The sequence below is a fragment of the Alligator sinensis genome, unplaced genomic scaffold (assembly GCF_000455745.1).
Source record: "Alligator sinensis unplaced genomic scaffold, ASM45574v1 scaffold324_1, whole genome shotgun sequence".
Classification (NCBI taxonomy): Eukaryota; Metazoa; Chordata; order Crocodylia; family Alligatoridae; genus Alligator; species Alligator sinensis.
The window spans coordinates 1,524,820-1,545,803 of record NW_005842188.1 but is presented as its reverse complement, the minus strand read 5'-3'; the positions used below and the strand labels follow the sequence as shown (position 1 = coordinate 1,545,803).

Here is a 20,984-nt window from a genome sequence, read left to right as displayed (position 1 = left end):
GGGCGGGGGGGGGGCGGGGGTGGGGGGGGGGGGGGAGTGGGCCCCCTCCCTATTCCTAGATTATACCCCTAACACTTCAATCCCTGCCCCACCACCTGGACTGCTGCCTGTTGCCCCAATCACCCCCCTCCACCCACTGGATTGCCACCCTGCCATCCCAATCAATCTAAGAGCGCCAGTGGGGGTAGGGGTTCCCCGCCTGCCTGCTCCCAGGCTCCCTGCAGACAATGCTGGCCCTGCATACTGAGATCCAGCCCCTGCTGGACTCCAAGGCTGAAGGGGTGGGGGCAGGGAAGTCAAGAAGCTGCCAGATTGCTGCACAGCACAGTGGAGCCTGAGCCTGGATCCAAGTGTGCAGGGCTGGCATGGGCTGCAGGAAGCCTGGAAACAGGCAGGGAGAAGGACCGTCCATCCCCACTCCCCCAGCTGCCACAACTGCTCTTGGGTTGATTAGCATGGCAGGGCAGCAATACAGGGGTGGAACAGGTCATTTAAGTGGCGCAAGGGACCCTTCTGCCCCTCCTCCCCAGCCTATACTGCAGCTAGAGCCCCAATGAGTGGGGCAGGTACAAAGGAGACTTGTCAGCTCCTAGATACAACAGCCCTCTAGTGGCAGGCGTGAGCAGTGCACGAGAGAGGATATTAACCCTGAATGTGCAACTGATCACTAGTACATGTTAACTTTAACACAGACTAGCATTCTTTACAGTTAACACCATCTAACTAATGAGTTACCTCACCCTGAAACATCAAGTCACAGCATGTTAGTAACAGGACTGAAGCATGCTTGCTAACAACCCAAGATAAAATGTTCAAAAAGTCACTTTTGCTTAATCTAAACAGATATAGCATCTATATGATTTCCATGAAGGTACCAGTCTTCTTCCACTCAAGTATTGCTGAGTGGAAACAGCTATACACCTGTGTAACAGTGCTTTGTACTAGTAAAAGCAGGGCAATGGGGTTTCCACCTGCTTTTACCATATTGGTACAGTTAATGAAATGTTATTAGGGTAGACAAGACTTAAGGAGCTTAAATCTCTTTGTAAATCAGTGAAATCCATGCACTTTTCACAGAAGTCCTTAAGACATTTAAAGTCGTCTTTGACATTTTTTACCAAAAGACTAATAATTATTATTATTATTTATTTATTTTTTTACAGCTCTCCCCTTGAGTTTCTTAATTCAAGTTGGTCTAAATGGAATGATCCAGCAATCTCTTCCCTCACTAAAACTTTATCTTCTATATAAAATGGAGATGGTGCATAAGTTCCTTTACTTACAAACATGGTACAAATGACCCACCATTGAAGTACAATTTTTCACTTTTGTCAGCTGATTACATAAGAATGAAAAAAGCTACATTTTACAGCACTTGTCCTCTGTTACATGCAGATCAACACAATGAGCATAGCACCGGGAATTCCTGGAAGTCTCTTGAGATGGGACATGGGCAATTCTGGTTTTGTATAAAAGCAGGATAACTTCTTTACCCAAAACATATTCTGATTTATGGTGCGTTTCACACTTCCCTAGTTTCAAACTGTGCAAAATATGAAACTAATAATAGCTAGTCAGAGTATGTTGCTTCCTCAAAAAATATTAGACACTCCACCCTTCATCATTACAGAAAGCATTCTAATCTGTTTGGCACTTAAAGATTCTGGTGGCGGTTTTTTTGTTTCATAGACATTAGGGGCTGGAAGAGACCTCATGAGATCATCAGGTCCAGGCCCCCCCCGCTATGGGTGGGAAGTCAGCTGGGATCAAGTGACCCCAGCAAGAAATATATCTACCTGTTTTTTTGAACAAGTCCAGAGTAGGTGCTTGCGCCACCTCGGGGGGGGGAGGAGGAGTTTATTTCAGACCCTGCATACACACACTCTAAAGAACTGTTTTCTTATGTCTAGTCTAAATAGTCGTTCCTGGAGTTTATGGCCGTTAGACCTTGTTATCCCTTGGGGAGCTCTGTTGAACAGCTGTTTTCCCAGGTCCTGATGTACCCCTCTTATGTAAATGTAGGCTGCCACCAAGTCCCCTCTGAGCCTCATCTTCTCCAGACTGAAGAGTCCCAAGTCCCTCAGCCTCTCCTTGTACGGCCTTCCCTCCAGGCCTTGGATCATACGAGTGGCTCTCCTCTGGACTCTCTCAAGCTTCTCCACGTCCTTCCTGAAGTGGGGGGGCCCAATATTGGAAGCAATACTCCAGCTGTGGTCTCACCAGGGCCGAGTAAAGTGGGAGGATGACGTCGCTGGTTTTGCTTGAGATGCGCCGGTGGATGCACGCCAGAGTTTGGTTTGCTTTGCCAGCCACAGCATCACATGGGTGGCTCAGATTCATCTTGTGGTCAATCAAGACCTCCAAGTCCCTTTCAGTCGTGGTGCTAGCGAGCGTAGCACTGCCAAGCCTGTAAGTATGTTGGGGGTTCTTCCTACTGAGGTGCAGCACCTTACACTTCTCTACATTGAAGGCCATCAGGTTTTGGTCGGCCCACCTTGAGAGTGTGTCCAAGTTGGCCTGTATCCCTAGCCTGTCCTGCAGTGTGACCGCCCTCCCCCATAATTTGGTATCATCTGCGAACTTGGCCAGTTTACATCTGACTCCTGAATCCAGATCATTGATGAAGATGTTAAAGAGTACAGACCCAAGTACCGAGTCCTGAGGGACTCCACTTGTCACCCTACGCCACGTTGATTAGCTCCCATCAACTAGTACCCTTTGGGTCTGACCCCATAGCCAGTTGCCTAGCCATCAGACCATATGATAATCAAGGCCACAGTCCCCCAGCTTAACCATGAGGACATTATGGGGAACTAGGTCAAAGGCTTTCTTCAAATCCAGACATATGATGTCCACAGCATCTCCTTTGTCCAGGGCACATTACCTAGTCATAGAAGGAAATGAGGTTAGTCAGGCAAGACCTGCCAGTCACAAAGCCATGTTGGCTGGCATTCGGAAGCTTGCCTTCCATTAGTCTGGTGTTGATGGATCCCTTGACAATTTTTTCCAGGATTTTTCCAAGGATGCACATCAGACCGATTGGTCTATAATTCCCTGGGTCATCCCTCCTCCCTTCCTTGAAGATAGGGACCACAGTGGCTCTTTCCCAGTCATCCAGGACCTCTCCCGAGCACCATGAATTTTCAAATCTCTCTGCCAAGGGGGATGCAATGATGTCTGCCAGCTCCTTCAAGACTCTCAGGTGCATTTCATCCGGGCCTGCGGACTTGTGAATGTTCAGTTTCTCAAGGTATTCCCTTACCTCATCCACATGGATTTTGGGCCCGTCGCCCACTCCCAGATTGGTTTGTGCCATTCCTGACAGTGTGATCCTCCTGGGAGGGTGAAAAACTGATGCAAAAAAAATCATTTAGGAGATTGGCCCTTTCTTGGGCATCTGGTGTCAGTTACCCTGCTGGATCTTACAGGGACCCAATGTTCTCTTTGTTCTTTCTCTGACTTCCCACATATCTGAAGGAGGACTTGTTGTTCTCGATTCCCATAGCTGGTGTAAGCTACTCTTGTATTTAATGAGGTCCAACTGTTCCTTATTCAGCCATGGGGGTTCCTTGCCCGTTGACTGTGCTTCTTGTAAGATGGTATGGCTTTCCCTTGTGCTTCAAGGATTATGTTTTTGAGAGATGATGATTCCTTGTGTACTCCCTTTCCGGGGGGGTCTCTGTTTGCAAAAGTCAGCCTTCCCAAAGTTAAGGACTTGTGTTTTGCTGAGGGGTTTGCCTGCTCTTCACTGAACTAAGAAGGTGACCAATTCATGGTTGCTAATCACCAAACTTCCCCTCAATCCTCAGATCGCTCACCAGGTCCTCCCCTTTGGCCAGGACCAGATCAAGCAATGCATCTCCCCTAGTCAGCCCACAGGCCTCCTGGGTTAGGTGGAGGTCAATGTATGTGAGAATGCTACATGACCTGTCAGATTTGGCCATCCACTCATTCCAAGAGATGTCAGGGAAGCTGAAGTCCCCCATGACGATCATGCATTGGGAGCACGCAGCTTTGACCAGTTCCCTATTGAATTCCCAATCTAAGTTCTTCCTCTTGGTGGGGAGGTCTATAGTAGACTCCTACAAGCATGTCACCCTCCCCATGTTCTCTCTGTATTTTGACCCAGAGGGTATCAAGACACCCTTCCTGGTTAGAAAACTCAATCTGCAGGGAGGTGAACTGATCCTTGACATAGAGAGCAACACCCCCACCACTCTTCCCCACATGGTCTCTCCTATACAAGGTGTAACCCCCTACAGCCACCGACCAAATCATAGGTGATGTCCCACCAGGTCTCCATAATCCCTACAAGGTCATAGTCATTTTCACAAAGGAGAAGGGCCAGTTCCTCATGTTTATTTCCCAAGCTCCTGGCATTTGTGTACAGGTAGGCAAGTCTGCCATGACAAGGCAAATGCTTCCCTGAGGGGTGAAGCAGGACCTTTCCTTGGGCTGTCACCAGAGTGGGTTCCCTTGGGCTACCCAAGTTATTGGTAGTGCGGCTGACATGACCTAGGCTAGAACTGTTAGTATACCACCCGTCCCCCAGTGGTCTTAGTTTAAAGCCCTGTCAAAAAGGTCAGCCATTGTGGCCGAGAAGAGCCCTTTCTAGGCAAGGTGGAGGCCATCCCTTCCCAACAGTCTGCTCTCTCTGAAGTGAGGACCGTGGTTGAGGAAGCCAAACCCCTCACGATGGCACCATCTCCGGAGTCTTCTATTCACCTCACTGATGTACCTGCCCCTCTGGAGCCCATGACCTGTGACTGGGAGGATTGAAGAAAAAACAATCTATGCCCCCAGACCCTTGAGCTCAGCTCCCAGAGCTCTGTAGTCACACATGAACCGGCCTGGACTTCTCCGTGCTGTATCATTGGTGCCCACATGGATGAGTAGCATGGGATGGTGGTTGGAGGGCTGGATGAGTTTGGGGATCCTCTCTATCACATTCCAGACACGAACTCCAGGCAGGTAGCAGACTTCATTGGCTAGGGGGTCAGGGAGACAGATTGCTCCCTTAGTCCCCCTAAGGAGGGAGTCGCCCAACACAATAACTCTGTCTTTTTCTAGGCACAGGTGCTGGTGGCCCTGCGTCCTCACATGCTGGAGCCGGTGGTATGGCTGGCTCCTTTGATGCAAGAGGTACAAAGCGGTTGTGTAGCTCCAGGGGAGTGTAACCCTGTTGCTGCGCCTCTTTGGGTTGGAGACAACCTTTGTCCAGGCAGTCCCAGGCTGGACTTAGTGGTGGTTCCTTGGTTCCGCCATTCGCTCATGAGCCATCGGGTGGAGAGCCTGAAAGTAAGAGTCCGGTTCCTGCTCCGCATCTCTAATGGAGCGCAGCAACTGGACTGCTGCCTGAAGTTCCCTAATCTGGCACTCCAGGGCTGCCACCATTGGGTACACCCCACAAGGGGAGGTATGAGTGTCCCCAAACCCAGCTGCCTGCAGTCTTGCTAGGCAGCCTCCACATGGAGCCAGAGGCTCCATCTGAGTGGAGGCCAGGGCCATGGGCCCTGCCCGGGTGGGGGCAGGGACAGCAGGCTCCATTTGGGTATAGGCCGGAACCATGGGGTCCGTTTGGGTGGAGACCCCGGTGGTTAGTTGCTTTTTTTAAAGCATGTTTCTCCTTACTACATGGTTCTTCCCTTTCATGAGCCTGAAGGTATTGTACTTACAAGAAAAATGAACCTTAAACAGCACTTAAGTGCTTAGGTCTTGAGGACTTTATGATTTTAAAGAGCAACCATCTAGAGCAGGGGTCTGCAGTTATTACAAATGGCAGGGTGAACAAATACAGTTAGGTCTAAAGGTGGGCCACCCCTTCCACCCCAGCCACTGGCATTGGGTTTCTTTGCTATCAACTTCACAGCTCTAGGAGCTGAGCTGAAAGAAAGAAGTACATAGACATTAGGTTTTGGGTTCTCCTGATTAAAAGGCATCCTGTATGTCTAAGGCCTTTAATAGTGATACCATAATAGCCACATGCAAATGCAATGGGATAGCTTTGCTTGGGCCTGAGAATTTCAGAGCATTCTGGCAACAAGTAGGCGCTCTTTCCCCTGCTACATTCCCACACTAAGCCTCCTTATGAGAGTCTGCTGGTGCTTTCTTCTAACCAGAAAAGCTACAGCCAAGAGGATCCACAGCATGGCAGTGTCACTCTGAGACAGCAAGGCTACTTCTGGCACAGCGGATACTTGAGCAGAGATGATGCTCACTCACGACCCAGTAACTTCTAAAGTCACATTTTAGAAAAGGCATAGTTAATGACAATTCAGTTGGCCTTGCTCTAGTCCCATCACTACCCTTGCATGCATTTTGAAAGAAATAAGGAATGACCAATATATGTGATGGACCCAAACTATTTTCAAACAGTTATTTGGGGGGCATATGCCAGAATGATTCTTTAAAAAGGGGGTGGGGAGAGCCTTTTTGAGTCCTGCTCAAAACTAATCTGAGAGAACTCAAGCTGACCAAAGGTTCTCAATACTGTTTGCAGTAATACACAAAACAACCATTTTAGGTGTAGATCAGAGATGTGAACAGGAACTTAGACCACAATTTATGCAGGTATGAAAAATCAGCCAGAGAAAATACCAGTCTGCTAGATTAGTGGTCTCCAACCTTTTTAAGTAGGAGATCACCGTTGGCATTTAAAAAGCAAACCAAGATCTACGGTGTGCCACCGCCACCCCCTCCTTTCCCCTCCCTCCCCCCTGCCCAGCAGGTAAGTCTGTGGAGAGGAAGGGGAGGGGGGGGGGTGCACATTGAGAAAGAAGTTGGGGGGTGCGCCTCCCCAGCAGGTAAGTCTTACCTGGCCGGGGCCCCACTCAACTTACCCCTGTTTCTGCTTGAAGGAACAATACAGCTATTTAGGGAAGACGAAAGTAGCTACAGCTGCTGAAAGTCAGCCCAGTCCCATTGACTTTGATAGAACTACAGACTTAAAGCCAGCTGAAGACATAGATCAGCACATTTTTGGTACAACTCACTGAGTATACAGTGCAGAGATACTCCTTTAAATCTTGCTCACAAGCACAAAACTAGGAAAAGAAGATTAAGTTTGCCTCCTGAGGATATTGTTAGTACATTTTCTCCGTTAACCAAACATACATATGCACATAACAGGTAGAAAGAAATTCTGTACCTTCCTACTATAATATATAATGCTGTAGTAATCTGTCAAATTTAAGATCCTATGGGAATAGGTATAATACAATTAAGTATTCTATTTCAGTAAGGAGATGGGTCTGTTGGTCAATGACTCTAGAAAGTGATTGGCAACTGTTTGATTATTACTTAAACAGAGAAAGCTTTTATTTTTCAACAAGTGTTCTCATACAGTACAAGGTTGAGGCTAGGTGAGAGATGGAAAGAACATTGTTTCAGAAATCTATGGATAAATGTATTGTTTTACTATCGAAACCATGGTTAAAATTTCATACAACTACACTATCCCTTCAGAAGGCAAGGAAGATTTGCCAGATGGAACAGGGCACTGCCCTCTTCCCTAACCACTCTTTTCTTCAACACACTGAAGTAACCAATAGTAAATTTCTAATTAGCTAAGCATTTAAGATTATCCTGCTATGGTGGGATTGGGGGGCAAATCTGAAGGGTTCATATTTAAGACTAAACCCTAATTTACCCCTCTAATGGCAGAATTTGAATAACTGAATTCTGGCACTTGATTCACAAGTGTAAGTGTTTGAGCATCTCCCACACAGGAATTTCAGCCACCTACTATCTTCCCTCTCCAACACTGATGACCTTCAGAAGTGCAGCTGCCAACCTTGAGCCTTCCCTTTGGCACATGGATTTTCTTTTGCACTATTGAATTCTATCCTATTCTTCAAATCTCCCATTGTCTTTTCTACTTCCCAGCCAGAAGGTTACACCAACTTAAACTTGACCTCTCTTCTAATAAAGCCAAAATTCCATAAGCCTCAAAAGTCAGGATCACATACTTGGTGCTTTTTTTCTTCCTCTTTTTTTTTTGCGCCTGCTCTTTGCCATATTTAGATGGCTGAAAAATCCTTTGTGCTTTTCATCTACAGAAGCCATGCTCTCACTTCACTTTTCTTACTGAGGCAGGAAATTACCAAAACAATTACTATCATATTCTCCCCTTGCACTGCCCTCAATTTATACTTTCCAGTCCCTCCAGAATGCACAGTTGGAAGGTGAGGGAGAATCATCCCCCCCTGTTGCTTTGATCAGATCACAAACCTTCTGCAAATTCAATTACTGATTTTTCCTCAACTTCTCCTTAGTTTCAAAGCCTTATACAACTACAATTGGCATCACATATTTCTGCTGTCCCTTCCTCTTGCTCTTCATCCCTTATTTAATTCATCTCAAGTTTTCCCTCCAAGCCAGCCCCAATGCTTCTCTCCCACTGTTTGCATGCTCTTCCACGCCAACCACCAGCGCATATGCCTAACAATCTTATTTTCTAACAAGCCCCTACTTTACTGTGTTCAGTTCATCCCAGTGTATTTAATATGCAAATAATATTAACCTCTTCAAAAGGTAAGAACTGTGGCTTCCTTTTGGTCTCTAAACACAAAACTGACACTTGGTATAGTAACAGAAACAAAGGAAAAATAGTTTACATTAAAAATTAAAGGTAGGGGATTTGGTATCAGTTCCTAGCCTGCAAAAGCTTCAGAGATGCACAGTATCAAGCATGCAATGGAAAGCTCCCAAAAGGTCATAGGCACAGAGGTGCTCATCGAGACCTAAAGAAAAACTGGTTGGCAGAGTCATAGTAAATATGCATCCTAAAATACTTACATGGCATTGCATGGTATATGCTAGGCCAGTACTGCCCACTGTCTCTCTTCAGCCAGACACGAACTGTTCTGTGAAAGAAAAAGAAAAAAAAAAAAAGTTATGCAACTATTTAAAAAAAAAAAAACAGTGATAATGAAAACTAGTGCTGATGTGAACTGCTACATGGAAAGCCCTTTAAACAAAAACATCTTTCACCTGGGGCTGGGGGAATGGGAAGGGTCCATAAAAGCCTCCACAAAACCTTAACCTTTAAGCTCCCTCTAGTTATGCGAGGTTAGTACCTTCTTTGTTCATACCAGTCCTTGGCATCTCTCCTAAGCTTGTCACAACTTGCTTAATTGACATCTCGTATGGAATTTTTGACATATACTTTGGTCAACCAGGAACCAGACCAACACTGAAGTATTTCACATAATTCTTCAGACTAAAATTAGAAACTAGATGGGATCTTCCGTGTCATCAAGTCCTCCTCCCCTGCAGGGGACTTTCTGACAAACTTATCAGGTGTCATATCTTGAAGCCAGCTTGATCTCTTGCCCCACCTTTTACAGCTGGAAGTTTGTTCCAGAATTTCAATCCTCCTCTGCTTAAAACCATTCCAACCTAAATATGTTCAGTATACATCCCCATTTGTTCTTGGGTCAACACTGCTCTCTACCTTAAATAGCTTGTTCCCTTCCCTGGCATTTACATACCTCCCCAATTTAATTTTCCATGTTAGTATCACATTGGTGGCTCAGTGATCAAATATGTTAGAACACCCTGGTCTCTTCTCCTCTATAATGAGTCCTCAACTCAGGGCAGAAATTTTTATTGGTCCAAAAGGTTAATATTAAATGCCCTTAATATTAAATGCAATTCCATTACTATTCCTGCAATCCTCAAGGTCAGACATTTCCTCATATGGAGACTAATCATTCTTTGTACTGACAATCTCTCTCAAACTGCATAATAAGCACAAATATCAGTTCATATGACTGAACTCTGAGGACCTGTCCTCCAATAGCTTCTTTTAGTCCAATACTTCCCTTTTTCTACCTTATTTGCTGCCACCTCCCCTTTAAGCTGGCACAGGGAAAAGCAGCAGCAGTGGCTGGGTCCTAGCACACACCCTCTCACTTCTGACCCAAAACTGGGTCATTCTGGCCTGCAGCCCAAGAAGACTGCTGACCGCTAGCTTACAATGTTTTTGCTAATGCCTATTTTAACTAGTACTTTCCCACATGGCACTGTACCTAAGTGCAGATTAGATCTGCCACATTTCTCATCTAGAAAAAATCAGTTACCTTATTAAAATATGTGGATACCTGCTTCATATGGCAAGCTACAACACGGGTTTACTAAAAGTACTCTATTCCTTTCTCGGTTTACCTCCAGGTCTAACCATTCTTTATTTCTATATTTTTTCTAAAGCCTGATGTACTGCTGGAGTCAAGAGGGGCCTGTAATTCCTTAGAGCTTCCCGCCACCTCTAAATTATGTGCATTATGTTTCTTATTCTCCAGCCAGGTGGTACGATCCCCAATTCAGCAGATACATTAAAAATCATGGCTCCTGGACCAGACATTTCACATGCCAGCTCTTTCAGATTTCCAGAATGGAGATTTTACCTAATCCTCTGCAAATGGAGCATACTGAACTTCTGAATTTTGTTTCCACCCACTGTGGTAGTTTCCACTTCCATGTGATCACTGCCATGAGTCAGTTTCATATACTCTTACGTTTAAGTTGGTCATGCTTATTGAAAAACTAAGGCAAAAGGTTAGTTAAATTTAAACTAGCTTATACCTAAATTATCTTTAATCTTAACCGTTACCTTCACTAATCCATGTTTAGATGATGAAAACATGCTACAAAAGACTACTACCTCCATAAAGTATCCAAAAGGGCAACAAGAAGCATGCCTCCTCCCAGTTGCTCCTACTCTGTATGTCCTCAATCCCCCCAAAATAAGAGGACATAGCAGCCTAATGGTGCATACTTCAGCATGACTCTTGGGCTCTGCCACGTGCATATTAGCATGCAAACAATGCCATTGGAAAGCACCTCCATTGCCTTATTCAGATCTGGCATGAGTGAAGAGGGAATAAAGGGGTAGGTCAGGACATACTGCTCAGTAGTAGTACTGTGCACAACCTGGTGGCTGTGTAAGTGTGCCTTTGGATTACTACTAGTGACTATATATAAAACCAAAAGGGCTCTCAGCCTTAAAGGACCAAAACTGAATAGCAGACTCTCTGGCTAGAGGTTGATGAACTGTGGTGGGTAGTTGTTATGGAAGGTAATGGCACCGACAATATAATCTGTGGCAAAAACAGAGTTCAAGCTATAAGATGGCAGCTCTAACCTTTACACTTGCTCTAGGTTTTTAATTAAACGGCTAAAATGTAAAAGGGCTGAACATAAAGAGATCAAAAAAGATAAAATTCAGTGCTACTAACATCTGAATGTTCTCACTTACTGTTAGTCATTCTTTTACTGCTCTTGCACTTCACAGTATACAAACAGGACTGCTCTACCTGAATTACAGGATTTTTTTTACTCGCTCAATGTTTGGTATTGGTACACAGAATACGACGAGATAATTGATTCTACAGCAGATAATTCAGAGCGAAAAAACAACACGCCCCCCCCCCCGCACATCTGAAGCAGTAGACAATGTACTTTTTAAATGCGTGTCTTTTCTGCAGATCTGGACACCATACACTACTGAGACACTTCCTAACAACACAAGTACGTCTTACAAACTATTAAAAATATATGCTTCATTAAATTACCTTTCTACATTTAATTGTAGAATACCAATAAGTAAAATAAATAGTTATCTGTAAGTGGGCAGACTTCAAGGAAAACATTTAATGTTGTTTTGAGATCACTGCCTATCATAGGCTGACCAGTATCATCTCATTGTCTCCTGATATTCCACCATCTGTCATCTCTGGCCTTATACCACCATCTCTTACTAAAACAAATGTTGCTTCAATAAAGGACTGCACCAATTAAGCTCAGCATGACTCCAAGAATGTGGCTTTCTGCACCCTAAAGTTCTGCAGCCACCAGTGTGATCGCTCAGGGTCACAACAAGCTCTCATCCAACTAGTCTGGGCTCACTTCATGATTCCAGACCCACCAAGTGCAGTTGGCAAATGAATGACTACAAGGCCTGGCCAGTCTTACTTACCATCTGCATCCTCCACTCCACAGTCTTTTTATTTTCACTGTTATATGGCTAGCCACTGAGGTTTGCACCAAAAAATTCTTCGCTCAGAATACTGCTGACAGCAGCATAAACTAACTGGGAAATGTAAGACTGAAAACTAGTACCACTAACTAGCTACTGTATTTACTTGATTCCAAGACAACTTTTTTTTTGCCCCATTCATCATGGGGAAAAAAAAAGGCTCCTCTTAGAACTGAGTACCTGCAGGCAGCACCGAGTCCAGCGAGACTCTGGCTCTGGGCCGAATCCCTCACTGCTCCTTGGCTCAGCAGGGAGCCAGAGTAGCGAGGGAATGAGCACTGGGTCTTGGGCTGCCCGCTAGCTCTGGGCTCATTTTCCTACCTCTTCTGGCTCAGCAGGACGCCAGCAGAAGGAAGCCAGAGAGCAGCAAGGGAGCCAGCCTGGAGCCAGAGCAGCCAGAGAGTAGGGAGGGACTCAATGCTGGGTCTCACTGTTCTCTGGCTCTGGGCCAACTGCCCCGCCACTCCCTGGCTCTGAGTTGTCTCCTTGCTGAGCCAGGAGAGCAATGAGGGACCCAGCACAGAGCCACCCAGGAGCACACCATGTGGCAGTGCATGGAGAACAAACAGGAAAAGAGCAAGTGGCATGGAGGCAACGGTCCAGGGTCAGGCTCCCCGTCTGCCCCCCTGCCACTTGCTTCCCCACTGCTGCTGCCTGCTGCAAGGGGTGGGGAAGGGGGAATGCATTTAAAAGTTGACCTTCCAATAATTAGATAATTTACATAGAAAAGCATAAGAAATGGAAACATTTTCCATGTATAAAAATCTAATTTGGGCGAGATGGGGTGACTCTTAAATTCAAAGTCATCTTGGATTCAGGTAAATAGGGGAATTAAATAAAAAGTAGACGATGGGACAATCACAGATTATGGGAATCAGATCCAAGGCTCCTGCAAATTCCCTTAAGAAGGAACACTGGTATCCCCAAACACAATGCAGAGTTTCTCCACACGGGAGTACATGAGATGATAGCAGGGGAATACCCAAAGAATGCATCTTTCCACCCTCCCCTTCCCTCACTTCCACCCCATACAACTTGATGTGGTGAGCTGCTGTACAAAAGGCAGCCAAAACAGGAAAGCACTCTGTGTTAGCCATGCTGTCATTGCATGGCCCAGTTCTGCTTCCGGAGAGGCTAATGAGCTCCAGCAACTCTCAAGGGCTGGAAGATAATCTATGCCTCCAAGAAACAGCCCTAACTAGTTCCATCTTCTGTATGTCCTGGGATGCCCTTGTATCCCTATGATATCTTCTCATAAAAAAAGCTGAAATAAGTCACATTTTCCTTTATCACACAGTACAGGTACATGCTGTTCCTGCCAGAACACAGTAACAATAAGATCAGCAGCTATCAGGAAAACAGTATGACAAGACTTACCACATCTGATGACTTGTCATTCTGAACATGGCTTTCTCTACTAGCGGCAAGGATTTTTGAGAGTTATCTTTTATTGTACCAACTGCGTAGTCGACAGGGATGTAAACAAGCTTCTGGGTACCAGTGCACCCTTCCTCAGGTCTCAGACATATTCAGATACGTATTTTAACCTCTTGTTTGAATTGGGTTTCACCATTCTATAGAGTATTTTTATTTTGGGATCATCTCACCAAATATATTCAAAAGTACCAAATTCAGAAATACTATCCCAGCAGAAACCTCTTTCCATTCCCATTTTTAAGTCTTTGTAGAATAAGAAAAATCAACTCATTATTTAGTTGATTAGAGCAGACAGAGTTAAGATGGTACTTGAATAAGGGGGTGGATTAAATCCTTTGATTAAAAAGAATGGATTTCTTGTTGAAGTTAAAACAAAGGTTTTAAGAATAAACCTACTTAAATTTGAAATCATGCCAAACTTATGAAGGCTTAAACTTAATGAAATTTTATTTTTTTATTTATATAGTACATGTTTGTTGCCTAATATTAAAACAAATCAAACCACTCAACTGAAAGAATCACTGCAAAAAATGCAAAAACCAGTTTTGATAGGAGTAGGATTTTCCTCTAGGAGCTGAGAATAATTTTTTCATTCCATTCTGCTCTAGTAGTTAGTTTCAATGACTAGTCCATTCAAAGTTGAGACATTGAGAAGCAGGGAAGTTTGGCTTCCTGCTCAAGGAAACAGCTTGTGTATATAAAATGAGATCTACTAGCTCAAAAAAAGTTTCTGCAGGACAAAACAACAATCAGTTCAATTTGCTACCTACAAAGCAGGAGCATCCGTCTGTCTTGAGACAACAGATTTGCACTGAATGAGGCATCAGCTCATTGAACATCTGCAACTGTATCTATAGAGTCTAATTTTTGAATGACAGTACCGTCTGCACTTATCACAACTGAAGTTCATACCTAATACAGTAGTCCTGAATATAGTGCAGGGAAGTTTCTTCTTTCCTCTGCATGTTGGGGTCTTCTTTCCTCAACAACCTTCATTACACTCTTAACAGACTGTTTCCAAGCAGCTTAATCCTCAGCAATCTTCTCCCAGTTATTTGATTCAATGTTCATTGCCTTAATCTCTTACAAACATCTTTGAAATGGAGATAAGGATACCTCCATGGTCTGGGTCCTTTGGAGTTCTCTATACAAGAGAACCTTGGGCATATAGCCATCATCTATTCTCTGCATGTGACCAAGCCAAAGTTGATACTGACTGAGAAGAGGATGGACATTCAGAATGTTAGCATGTTCAAAGACCTCAACATGGGCAACTCTGTCCCGTCAGGAAATTCCTAGAACACAGCAAAGGCAATGCAAATGGAAGCTGTTGAGGTGCTTTTCTTGAGTAGAGTATGTGGTCCAGGACTTGCTGCCATATAAAAGGTTGTTGACAACAAGCATGATAGATCTTGATCTTGGTCTTAACAGGCAGTTTGTTGTTGTTCCACATACTGCTCAGCATGATTGTAATACCTGATGCTTTGCCAATACAGGTATTCAAGTTCAGCCTTAAGTGACAGATTGTTGGTAACAATGGAATGAAGGTATGTAAATTTACTTATAACATGTAATACGTTTTTCACCTATTGTGAGCACTGGTGGTGAACCAATGCTCTGGATCGCAACACTGATCTTTTTGATGGTAATTGTAAAACCAAACTTATGAGCAAAGGAACTGATGAGGCTTAAAGTCACTTTCTTTGTGGACTATCATTGTATCATCAGAAAACAGCAGGTCCGTCCCCCCCACCCCCCCCAAAATTCTGCACTTTAGGTCTTTGCTATCTACAGAAACTTCCTACTTCAGTCAATAGCAAAATGATTTTCCCCACTTGAAATTCTTATTTACTCATAACATTAAAACTACCACAAAAGTCATTTTTAGGCACCAACTGAATTCTCATTTCTATCTAAATGAAGTTTGACCCAAATCACAGGCGAAAGTAATCATTCATGTCTCACAGCATCAACTGTAAAAATTAAAATCCTGAATAACATTACCCAATTGCTTAAAATAAATGTATAATTAAAGGGGGAGAGGGAGAAGAGCTTTTACATACCGCCCTCCTCCACTCATCCTGCTTAAAGCTTCTCTCTTCCAACCACCACCGTTATAACCAAATCAGGCAGAAAGAAATTAAGTTCACATTATTTTATATCGTTCTTTATATTTTCTAGGTTTCACCAGAACTAAAGAATGACACAACTTGGCTTATACTTAAACAGGCATTGAAAAGGTAGTAGTGCAAAATCCTTCCTCAACTGGCAGAAGGACCACAACACCCCTCTTCATCCCTCCATCTCTCCAGTAAGTACTACCTTAAAGGCAAACTTGCAAAATTTGCTAATTTTAAAAATTTGCTTTTGAATGAATCAGCACTGTCTGTAGAAAGACTTGGAACCCTATTTTAAAAAGTAGAAAAAAAAATCAGCGTCCTTTAAAGGTTTATTAACATATCAGCAATATTTCTAGTTACTCTGGTGATATTAAGTTAAGAAAGGGAAACTGACTGAGGCCTTTTAATTTTTCTGTTCAAGTGTTATTTGCTTACAGAGGATTCAGAGAGCAGAACAAACATTTAGCACCAACAGTAGGCCCTGCGAGAAGACAATTCTTCTGTACAAAAAGACTCTTACAGCCCCTGTTCTTTGTATTTTTGTATGCTCCTTCAAATAATGTTACCTAGAAATAAAATCTAGAGCTTTTAAAGCCCCTAAGGAAAACAACTCATAACTAAGGACTTGAAACACATTTATTATGAAAATATAGCACAGAGAATATTTGATGGTTGCATAGTTACTACAGTGCAACATAGGGCATCTGCCCATGTTGAAATTCATTCTTTAGCTGCTCTAGGATTCAGCTGATTTCCATGGAAATGAATTGCCCCTTAACAAGTGAAGTAACTTTGTTGTCAGTGAACTGACTGACTTGGAAAAGACTGAGGGCACTGTATGAATCAAAGGATATCTTTCTATTCTTTTTATAGGAGAGATGCTTTATGCATTCTATTGATAAAAAGGGGGGAAAAAAACCTGTGTAAGATTAAAAATTCTACTGTGCAAGAGAGACTACATTGAATATACTGAATGGATGCAAAAACTGTACAACACATTATCATCTTAATATTATTGAAGATGAAAACATTTTTTTACTTCTGTGCACATGACTCGCGTCCATCTGCTCTGCCAACCTAGGAGTACAGCATAAAAAGCTATTTAAGAAACTTTTTCTGCTAGAGGATTCTAGAGACACTTTCCCCAAATGTTAAATCCTGGTTTGCTGTTTTTATTTTTTAAAAGGTGTATTACAAATTAAAGGAAAATACCAGAGACATCTTTACCAGCTGGCATCTACTTCAGCTTGCAAACCCTTGTCACGTAGACACAGACACAAATAAAACCATTGGGAAATTGTGTGGAATTTCAGCAGTCAGATCCGCACCCTCCAGTACGCAAGGGTCTGAGACTAGTTCAGTCATTTACAAATAAGGTATTACATCTCCAAAGACTGAGATGATAGAGAAGTCTTACAGGCTTGGTGCCTGCACTAAGACAGACTGAAGGCTCAGGGAAGTGATTAGTATTAATACTGGCCTAGGTCCTCAAGAGTTACTGTTTCTTACTATGTAAATATTCATTTGAGTAGTATCTAGAGGCTTCAACTTCCCACTGAGCAAGGTGCTATAATACTACATAGGAAGACAAGATTTTTTTTCCCAACGTAAAACAGAGAAAAAGAAGCATAAATTGCTTTCCCCTCCTTCATCTGTAGTAATATGCAAGAGCTAACTGAAGAACCTGATGGTTCCAACCCCTAAGCCCATAGCACACCACAGCCCATGCACTAGCAATCACTATTGGCTAACTTTCCAGCCGTTACTTTGGCAATTACCTATAGGCAATCTTGTAGAAGTGATTCCCAAGAGCTACAGGAACATCAGAACGCTTAAGCTTCCTGTTTTATTGCAATTTAACATTCACAAAAAATTTAGAACTAAATGCTTTAGGGAAGACTGCTCACTTGTTCAATAGATTACCATATTTTACATTTTCCCTGTTATTAAGATCCAGTACTAGAAATGTTTTACTATGAACAATAGCAATATAGCTTAAACATTTTCCCCCAACTGGAAGACAAATTCATCTGGATTTTTGCTCTCTTGGATGGATATTTTAATTTGTAGATTGATAGGAAGCTCCTATTCTTCTGCCAGGGGTTTGGAGAGCAGTTTCCCTGTCCTTGAGGAAGTGGTTGCTACCACCACATGCAGAAACCAGACTGAGGCACTGGAAACTATCAAAACCATTTTTAGTTTCTCTGTGGCAATCTAGTGGTCTATGAACCCACCCACTCCATGAAGTAAATTTTTAAAACTACAGCAAAACCACCCACCCACACCACACCTTATTTCCTTGGGGCTACTGCGATCTAGTCTAAGGCCATGTAGACCTGATACATTTGATGGAAGGCTGGGAGTGGAGGGTAAGGGGAATTCAGACAAAGAACAAGGCGTTGTTCTGCCTCCACACCCAGAAATATCTATACATTGTGGGAGGAATCCATCAAGATAATTACTGATGTATCAGATCTTTAAATTTCCACCTACAGAAAGGAAAAACACATCCGTTGATTCGTGTCAAAGCCAAATACCGAGGACAAAATGAGTTACACTTCCATTTATGGTGAAGCCACCTTAAGATGCACAAGTCTGGAAGAAAACCATTTAGACTGCAATAGATCTGCATACGGATCTAGCCCAGTGAAATATCCTGGTGCTGGATGACAGTTTGTTTAAAGTGAGCAAACATCTTCCAGTGCAAATTATACCATGTTGGTTCAACCATAACTGCCCTCTTCCAGCTGCATGGAGTATAGATCCATATTAACAGTATTCAGAAGACTTGTAGTCCTCCAGGGGGAAGGAAGGATACTCACCTCTAGTTAAAAAGCTTAAGTACTGGCTTGAATCTGGGCAGAATAAGAGACGCAATTTAGGAAGAGGTATACTAACAAAGCATGAGGGGGATTGTTGTTAGGCTGTATGATTTTCCCTGCTCTTAACAGATTACTGGCATGTATTTTTTAAATCTCCAAGTATTAAGTCTTCTCCTTTGCTTAAATGAGAAATTTATTTGTCAAAAAAGTTACTCCAAAATCTCTAGTAACAACAACTTAAAACTTCCAAAGAAATCTGTCTGAAAAATGAACTATCCAAAATAGCGGCCTTGGAGACTGCAAAAGCTTCACCTTGCCAAAATTCAGATAAAAGTGTTGCTCTTGGCAGCAGTGCTTCAAATCTCACCAGAATTCTGTTAATTTTGCCATCTTAGTGAGAAATTGTGTTATTAGAAAGAACATACCTTTTGGGACTGGAGAAGCAAAGGAAAGCTGGCCTGCATTAGTTAAATGAGGAAAAAAATATCCTTTGTTTTTTCTGCAGGAACAAAGTTCTTTAGTAGCTGCTACCTGAAAATTTATAACCCAGTTCTAGTAGGCTGCGACTAGGAATGAAGCATTTTCTTTCTAAAATAAAGTTTAGAGTGAAAGAGGAAACAGGAACAAAAAAAGTGAAAAAAATATTTCAAAAGTAACTCGCCTTTCAAAGATGACAAAAAGCATTTTAGAAATAGAAGAATAGAGGGAGAAGAACAACAACTTGCAAAAGGGGTGCGAGATCAACAGAGACAGTTGCACAGACCAAAGTTATGGAGGTTTAGTTTTGGTCAAATAGCATAGTTGTCACTGTAAAACCTGGACTAGTAAAGTGTACTTCATATTGAGTCAGGGATGGCATTAGGATTAAACTTTGTATGTAATAGATAGAAAACGGGTTCAGGAAATTTAAATGATAGTTTTTAATTACACAGATATTTAATACTTCATCCAAAGTAATAAATAATTTTGGTTTACTAATGCCAATATTCCTGCAAACAGACAAAATATACTAAGATGACAGGAATCACAGAAACCGCTTGCTTTTCATTCATTTTTGTGTGCTCTAGTTGTTTATAAGCCAGCTGCAAGTTCACATTCATCTTACACAATACTCTAACTCAAGTCTTGCTGTATAAGATGTTTTTGCATCCAATTTTTGCTGCTGTAAACTAAATTTAAATGCAGACTGCACAACAGTCAAACAAGACTTGGAACATTTTCAGTATTTAGAATTATGTGGCCTCATGGCTGGAGCAATCGAAAGCTCGTACAATAACTACCACCTGTATTTGCACTGAAAAAAATCTGCTCCGTTTAATTCAAATTTATTTTATTAAGAAAGAGAAGGATTTATGAAACAGATACCCAAACTAAAAATGGGCAAAGTAGAGAGACTGCAACTTTGTTTCAGCTCAAGAGAAACAAACTTCTGAGATAGAACTATGGGATTGTCAAACAGTAGCTGCAATACAGTATAACTCTTGGGTTTTACTTGCTCCTGTTATTTTCCCAGCAAGCAGGAATATAGACAGAAAGTTTTGCAGGATGCCAAACATGAAAACGCACACCTGGAACCTGAGGCTTGCACATGATCATGTCTCAGGAACTGGCAAGTTTTGACTCTAATTGAGCACTCTCCCCCCCCCAGGGTCTTGAGATACTGAACACCTGCATCTGTTTCCTCACCTTTGCAGTGGAGCAAGTAACTATTAACTCATATTCAAACCACAAGTTGTGAGACCAGATATTGAACCAGTACTTATCCAGCCCTAAAGTGAACACCATTAGAAAAAAATCAGTTACCAATATATTTAGGAGTATGCTACACATTCGGGTACCCAAATGCAACAGTACAACTCATTTTACCTGCACTTGGCATTTTCAAGATTGAATACCATCACATTTTTAATCACCACCCTGCTTTTCTTTAAAGCAAAAGATCACACTGAACTCAATAAGGATTATTTATCTTTCTTGTAAAACTTCTAAGTAAATAGGTTACCGAAAGATATGCAGCCAATTGTTATCCATAACAAATAATGTCCCTGTAACAGTGAGTCTACAGATACCCTCCTTAGTACTTTTGATACGATATTCCTTTTGTCCACAGCAAGCTAAAAATCAGTGCCAATTTGAGGTTTTTTGGGTTTTTGTTTGTTTGTTTGTTTGTTTTTTCCCCCACACATGAAATAAACATGCATGCCTTAAATTCAGGTCATTAAACCCCAGGCTTCTGGCTACTCAGGTGATTAAGTATTTCTTTTCCTTTACTGCAAGACTAAAGTGATGACAAACTTTTAAAAAGACAAAATTACCAAAGACAAAAAGTTAACAATATTATCTTGAGACCATGCCAAGCACACAGCCAGTTTGCACTAGAAGCAGATGTGTACATTTGATCCACAAGTGTCAACCAATTATTTTCTCAAAGAGATAAATCTGTGCAACAAGATTTTTGACAATGCTAACTCTAAAAGTTGAGGGCTACCCACAATTCTTTACTTATTTGTGGTAGATTTTTAGCTTTCAGGTGTCAGATAATTAACATTAAACCCCCCCCCCCCACAA

At 42.5% G+C, this 20,984-nt stretch overlaps 1 protein-coding gene across 2 annotated transcripts in view; it reads right to left on the bottom strand.

The window, feature by feature from the left end:
• WDFY2 (WD repeat and FYVE domain containing 2) overlaps positions 1-20,984 on the bottom strand; it is a 123,072-nt gene that overhangs the window by 57,066 nt on the left and 45,022 nt on the right. For both annotated transcript variants that reach the window (XR_003094689.1, XM_006026288.3), the window contains exon 2: positions 8,797-8,864. Coding sequence is in view for 1 of the 2 variants with exons in the window: in XM_006026288.3 (XP_006026350.1) it covers positions 8,797-8,864 (68 nt within the window). In the remaining variant the exon portion in view is untranslated. The remainder of the gene's footprint in view (positions 1-8,796; positions 8,865-20,984) is intronic.